Below are 7,585 nucleotides of genomic sequence, written 5' to 3'. Positions count from 1 at the left end.
GCGCGGTGATTGAAGACCCCAAATTGCAGCAATGAAGACGGTCGTAATTACGTTGCTTAATCACGTTCTCGAGGTCTAATTACCTAATCTGCGTGTTTTAATTATGCAAAGCCGGGTCTTACAGTGACGGTTTTCATACACACTTGTTTTCGAATTATTGTATTATTGTACACCGTCATGGAAATCATTGTAATGGGCACAATAAAGGTCACCGGAGCCTCTATTTTCTCCGTGGAGAACTAACGTCTTATTGCAGCCCCGGAGCAACATTCAAGCACGTCTGGCCTTTCATTCCCGACACTTAGCGTGACTTACAGCTGAGGAAAGGGTAACTAATTTCGATTGAGTGGAAAATAAGGCCGCCTTATTCCCCCTGAACTTTTTTTTTTTTTAACACCTGCTGAAGGATTCAGGAATCCCATTTTACGCACACACAAAAAAAGAGTTCCATTTAGGATAAATAATCAGATTAAGTTTCTGATGTTCAAAATATTTTAATAAAGCTTTCAACACTGAAATACAAACAAACGGCCCTCTTCGTCCATATATCTACAATAATCACAGGCTGCCTTGCCATTATAATTAAGAAGACTCCGTGTTTGAGGAAAAATGAACAAACATCAACTTATTAAACAATGTGCAATACAAGCAAAATATCCATCATAAATATCCAAAATAATAAATTACAAAAGACTTATTAAAACACCTGATAATTTCTTGATTCTGACTTATTATCTTTTTTATGTTTTTTTTTTCCTTTATGCTGCCCTAAAATGAATAGAAACGGGCATGCGCTGCAGCTAACAAGAATCAGAGACAGCACGGAAATAACTGACTGATTTGGACCACTTAACTTATTTTCTATTGTATTTCAACTTTCCCCGTTGAGAACATTCCACGTGGTCAATGATGAAGTTCGTGAAAGCAGGCCTTGACTCGGAGGAGAATGAAAGGAAGAAACAAGAAAAAAAGAAAGAAAGAAAGAACGTGAGGCTGGACTAATGATCCGGGAAGATGTCCATCTATTCAAGTGATTAAGTCGCAGGTTGCCAGGTAGAGTCTCCAGAAAGGGTCCATCATTGTGATCAATAAGTGACTTGACACTTGCGAGCCTGCGCAGGCCGCCCTCTTCTTCTGTTTGGTTTGCACTGTCATATACCAGCACTTCAAGAATGATTTATGTACACAATCAAGTATTGTTTAAGAAAGAAAAACGCATTTTGATGCATTTATTAAATATTATAAAAGCATTACTTTTTGTCTCTAGTCTAACTTCAGCAACAACAGTCTTACTTTTTCCTCCAAAGTGTCCCCAAATCTGTTCTGTCGTGTGCTTTTAAGTCTGTCAGGTGCAGTTAAGGCTTGTCAGTGCACTGTTTGCAGAGGCTGGAGGTGGCGTTGTTGAACAGGGCACATTTGTCGGGGCACGAGGAGGTTGGCACCCCGGTGGGGAAGGGGTATCCGGGCGGTTGGTCGTACGCGCCCAGCCCGGGAGCTGCCAGCGCCGTGGTGGCCGGTATGGAAGCTGCGGAGATGGCTTGGCCCTGGTTGAGATACGCCACCAGCCTCCTCATTTCCTCCAGCGCCTGCGCCTGCATCAGGATGTAGTTTTTGGCGAGCAGCAAAGTGGCAATTTTGGAGAGTTTCCTCACCGACGGGCTGTGCGCGTACGGGATGACCGCTCTCAGCTCGTCCAGCGCGTCGTTCAAATCGTGCATCCGTCGTCTCTCTCTGGCGTTGATGTTTAGTCTCAGCATTTTCTGCTCTTTGGTTTTCTTACCTCCATCCGTTTTCCCCGCGGGCCCCGTCCGCCCATCAGCCAGCAGGACCATGTCACACCTGCCGTCACTATCATCATCGGGGCTCTGCTCGCCGCCGCTGCTCTCCGCCGCCGAAGTCCTGTTGGCGCTCTCCCCGTATTTGACGCACAAAGATCCGGTGGGGAGACCCAGTGGTCCCCCTCTGCCTCCCACCAATCCACCGGGCTGAATTGGGTCCGGGTCGGCTTGGTCAAAGCAGCTGATGGGTGACTGGCGGTCTCTGGGTGGAAGTTCAATACCGGCGGACGACCTAAACGGATCCATCTTTTTCGTGGACACGGCGCTGAGAGTTTTGTGAAAAATGTCTGCAGCGCCGCCGCTCAAGTTCATCCTCCGGTCCATATCCTCGTGGACTCCGCGTCTTCGCAGCTTTTGGTCGCCTGTGGAAACTCTTGACGCGCCTCTGCGAGAGTCTCCCTCTGTGCGTAACGAGTTGAGTTGCGCGTCAGGGGGTGAAGTTGCAGCGTCGCTCCACTTGTCAGCTGAGGTGTAGTGAGGAAGAGGAGGCTCGCGTATTAAGTGTCGCTCTCTCCTGCCAGTCTCTACGTCTGATTCACCTTCTCAGGATCTCCACGATGGTCCTCCTTTACGCGCAAGACGCTCCAGTCTTTTTACATCATTATCTCGAGGCGGGTTGTTAAAGAGAGTTCGCCTATTGGGACAGAGGCGCCCGCTCCCCTCTCTGTCTCCACCCAATCAGGTTAACGTTTTAATTAACGGGGTTTAAACGATGACAAACAGTACAGCGTGCGCCCCTGCTCTTCCTTTTGGGCATGTGCGCGCGCGTCTGTGTGGATGTGTTACTCCACAAGGACTTTCTCTGCTGCAGGTCGGATCATCAGTTCTAATGGAAACTAGAGACCAATCCTCAGAATGAGTTCAAGTAGAAAAAGTGACATTAATTAACAAATTAATCCATTAAATCAACAACCGTTTTGGGGTGGGCAATTATGACCTTTTATCACCAATTCTGGGTGGAGTTTTGTGGTCAGCAAGGCCCGATTTAACCAAACTTAATTAGTTTCTGATTACTTTTGTGACGTAAGGTTTAATTTATTGCTGTTTTAATTACATTAAACAATAGTTTATCACACTATCTGATAGTTTCTTCCTCCTCCTGTCAGGTTTTTACATCTTTAGTCAAAAGTCTCCTTTAAATTTCAGTTTTTCCATGTCAGTTTCAGCTCTACACGCACAAAAATCAAGAATAACAATGCTGCCATCTTCTGGATATAAAGAGTTATTACATCTTTCAGGTGAAAATATTTAATTTAGATGGGGGATAAGACAAGAATAATTCAGTCCTTTGAATTTAGATTTAAAAAAAAGGAGTTTACAGTTTAATGAAAAAAAATACTTAATGGAAGTTTATTTATATGTACATTTGAAAATACACAGAGGAAATTTGGAACAAAATTTTAGAAAATTTTAGCAAAGAATATTCAGTAAAATTTAATGTTTTATCTTTCTTTATGTGGATCCCCCTGTAAATGACACATGTGGATGGGTCTAGGTCAGGGATCTGAGTCTCTGGAGACACGTGGCTCTTTGACCCCCATTGTAACTCTCTGGTTGAAGAAAATTGAAATGTTTTCATTTTAAAAAGTGGTCAATTTTTCATAGTCGAACTAAAACATTTAGACAGAGTGCCGTGTACCTCCAAGCTATAAGCACAACCAGAATTCCCACATGCTGAATTAGTAACCAGACAAGAGTTTTAATTGTGCCATATGGTCCCAAAAACACAGTAAGGGTAACAAATTAGTTTATGAATTTCCACCAAAAACTATAAAATAAACTGTAAGTAGTCTTTTTTTATTATTATTATTACAGCTAACATTACTTAATAAAACATTTTCTGCATTGAGATGATCCTATGTCTTTTATTTTGAAAGGGAGTCATGTCAAAAGTTATAACCAATTTCATATTTAGAAGAAATGCTATTATTGTCATAATGTTTTTGTTTATTCGTGCACAAAAAATGTATAATTTGCTGATTTACACAATAATAGTAAAAATATTATAAATACAAAGGAGTGTCTTATTTTGTAAGACTTTGTGACTCCTGCTGAGTTGTGGTTGGTGAGAAATCGACCTGATTGGCTGTTTAAATGTAGAAAGTTACAGACCCCTGGTCTATGTCATACTCTACATTTCTACATTTACCTTGTGGCTACAATGTACTTTAAAGTAACAAGTACATAAAAAAGTTGTGTATGTAAATAAATTGATGTTATTTGTTTTAACTTAATTACTATTTTGAGAAAACACGTCTAACCGATTAAATGTAAATTCTTAAAACACATTTTTGTAACGGTTCAAGACGTCCACATAACTTTGTCTGAAGAACTGATGTAACAAAGAAAAATAAATAAAAAAAATAAAATGTTCATGTCCCAAAACAAACTGATTACCACTCAATAGCCCGATAGTTTGGATTTGTCAGTTGAGAACAATGTCATAAAGTTTTTGATATTTTGATCCTTCCTTTTTCTAAACCTTGTGTTCTATGATTTTAATTAATCAAATTTAGAAATTCTAATTGTTTTGTTAGTGGTACTGGAAGAGACAATAAGAGCTGATTTATGCAAAGAAAGCAACATATTATTATTTAACTTATAATGACAATGATTTATATCAATACTTATGATTACAAGTTTTCAAATTATACATTTAATTAAAGATAAAGAAAGAAAAATTCCACATAAATAAAAAATATGTTGTTTATTTTAGCTGATTTCAAATATATTTTTTAAATTTTTTATGAACTGAACTCAATCTTTTTTTTCTCCAATATTTTGAGTTTAAGTCTGAATAAATATGTGATTCTCTGGATGGCACAAAGAGGATTTGAACCAGAACTCACTAATATTTACCCCAACCCAAAGAGTCCCCGAGTGCACAGATGTGCGGTTTATGCAATAAACAACAAGTCTAAGCTCTTTGTGAGCAGATTCTTTTACATCTGTGTTCACATGGGAAATATTGAAATCCAAGCCAACAGCTACTTAGTAAACATTCTCCTTTATATTTGTGATGGCAGAAACTCAAAGAAACACACAGAAACACTAAATCCTTCTCCTCCTCATAACAAGGTGGTTAGTTACCGCGGCGTATGTGCTGCTAACGCGAAACTATGATTACAAGCAACAGCTGCCAGTGGAAAGCACTGAGAGAACGGCGTGGACTTCTTCACCCAGTGAGTTTGTTGCCTTGGCAGCCACATATGTGGAGCAGGAGTACATGTTGTAGTAAAGACTGATCATGATTCTTCCACAGAACTGACCAAAAGAGATGTTTCAAATTCATGTATATTTTTATTAAGTGATGCTTTTCTTTTATTTGGATCAAGTAGAAGTAAAACATTAAACATATTGTTAAAAATGCTTAATTTTTCATGTCAAATATCAGCCAAAAAGAAGGCTGATAACAATTTGTCACATAAATACCGTCTTAGGATGTTTGAACTTGAAATATTTCCACTCTTTTCTTTAAATAATCAATGTTTTTATGCTAAATATACCTCTATCAATTTGTTTAACCAAAACATAACAATTGCATATGAAATAGGTCACTAAAATGCAAAAAAATGGTCTACAAATAGAAAAAGAACATGATATTAAGAAGAAAATTACAAAAAACAGTGCAGTAGAATTCCGATAAAGTATCAAAATCTAGAAACAAGGAGTTCCACACAAATATTCCAAGATTGAATATTAAAAAAGCTTAAAAAAAGCTAACTGTTGAATAGAATTACTTAAAATTAGATGTAATCCTATAATTTCTTGCTAATTTTAAGCAAATGGTATGTATTTTTTCAGTTTTTATGTACTTATATGTAGTTCATTTTGATTGCAGTGATAAAAATTAGTGTAATAAGTGGAAATTACTCATTTTAGAACAAAATAGGAATACAATCTTAGTACAAATTGGGTCACCTTAATAATCTCAATAAAATCAAAAAGTAACACTTATTATTAGAACATTAATCTATTTTTTTTGTTTTCAAAAGAATTTGTTTTATTCTAAAATCAAATAAGTTTAGTTTTTTTTAGTACGGTTTTCCTTTTATTAGGAGTATGGAGTAGAATTAAGTTGACATCAATTTAATACTTAATTATTTTTTCTTAGGAAAGCCTAAAAAGCTGTAAATCAAAGAGAGGTTAAAACAAAGTCCAACCTGTTGAAATATATTTAATGTGTAAAAAAAGTAAAGTTTTCAAATTCTTGCTAGTATCAAATAATTTACATTTTATCAAATAAAATTAGATCTTAATTCAAGCAAAAACAACAAAACCAAAACCTGACATTCATCAGTGACCAAACGTCCTAAATTTCAGAATAAAAGCAGCGTGTTCCCCGTGGACCTCGGGGCATCACAAACACGTTTAACACTTTGTTCCACACACTCAAGGTCAGCACATTAGACCCTTTTTCTATCTTATTTCAATTAGCTTCTGAGCCTTCTGGGGGCAAAATACTCGAGGAGTTATGATCTAGCGAGAGAGAGAGACAATCACTTTATCCTGAGATCACCTTCATGGCCAATCAGGCCCAGCTAATGAGACAAGATGGGCGAGGACGGAGAAACAGCCATTACAGTCACACTGTAAATGTCAGCACTTTGCAAATGAGGAGGATGACAAAACTGTGGGATGTGGTAGCAAATGTTGTCATCCTGTACCTCCGTTATTCTTTTTCTCTTTTTTATTAGTGAAGAAAGTGTCTCATAAAAAAAAAAAGTGAAAAAATAAACCTTGAGATGTCAAACTTGATAGAAAATATGTGCAACTTCAGGTGTCTGTGTGAAAATGCTAAAATTGAGTTTTGACAATATGAGGCTGAATAGATTCTGGACGCTTCCTGTAAAGTTTAATGTCAGAAAGTTTTAAACATTTTACCAGAAAAGTGTTGTTAGGTTATATTAGTCACATTATCTGAAAAGAAAGATTCACTCCAATGAAAATTGTGTTTTTTTGTGTTTTTAACATGTTCTTGTAGCATGTTTCTCCTGATGGAGAATATATATTTATATAAATTTAGATTAAAACTGCAATTATAAGCATTACTTTATTAAAAATGGGATGAATCAGTGATGCCGTTGGAAAAACAAATGACTTGGGTTTCCCTGCTGTGATGCTTCCACTTGAAGACAAATAGATCCATTAGCGTCTTCTTTTCAAAACCGTGTAGCTCCAGAATTGCTCGCCATTTTTGTCAGGTTGGGATTCTTAGAGGCTGTAAGTTAGCAGGAGAGCGTGTAAACAAAGGGATGATGGGAAATCAGTGTAGGCTTACTTCTGCCCACAACTGAGGCAAATTTCTGCACAAACTTAACAACAGTTTTCAAACAAATGTTGGCTAAAAACATAATCCTATGGTGAGCGCTTTACAACAGATCAAACGTTGGAGTTGGATTTTAAAGAGCTTTCTATGATAAATGGAAATTATGACTTTCATATCAAGTAATTTGATAGATTGACAATCGGATGCAATATTTTTCTCAGGATTAGCAGAGTAGTATTGACCTACACTTTAATAAAATTGACTCAAAATGGAATAAATCTATATAATCAATATTGGAAAATGCAATTTGGATTGAGACATGGAAGGGTTTTCCTAATATAAAGTTAAAATGACCATCATAACAGACAGCACAACACACGTGATAGCAGGAAAAATTGATCAAGCTATCATTATAGTTATATATGAGGAAACACTTTGAAACTTGCAAAGATGTGATCATAGAGTGTGGTGGAATCTT

General features: G+C 37.3%; 1 protein-coding gene across 1 annotated transcript; it reads right to left on the bottom strand.

Annotated features, from left to right (window-relative positions):
• Positions 1-469: 469 nt before the first annotated feature.
• bhlhe22 (basic helix-loop-helix family, member e22) lies at positions 470-2,574 on the bottom strand. Its single transcript, XM_024280552.2, has one exon. The coding sequence runs from the start codon at positions 2,160-2,162 to the stop codon at positions 1,356-1,358; it is 807 nt and encodes a 268-aa protein (XP_024136320.1). The 5' UTR covers positions 2,163-2,574; the 3' UTR covers positions 470-1,355.
• Positions 2,575-7,585: the final 5,011 nt, after the last annotated feature.

The sequence above is a fragment of the Oryzias melastigma genome, linkage group LG20 (genome assembly GCF_002922805.2).
Source record: "Oryzias melastigma strain HK-1 linkage group LG20, ASM292280v2, whole genome shotgun sequence".
In the NCBI taxonomy this organism is placed as follows: Eukaryota; Metazoa; Chordata; class Actinopteri; order Beloniformes; family Adrianichthyidae; genus Oryzias; species Oryzias melastigma.
This window is presented reverse-complemented; position numbering and strand designations above follow the sequence as displayed.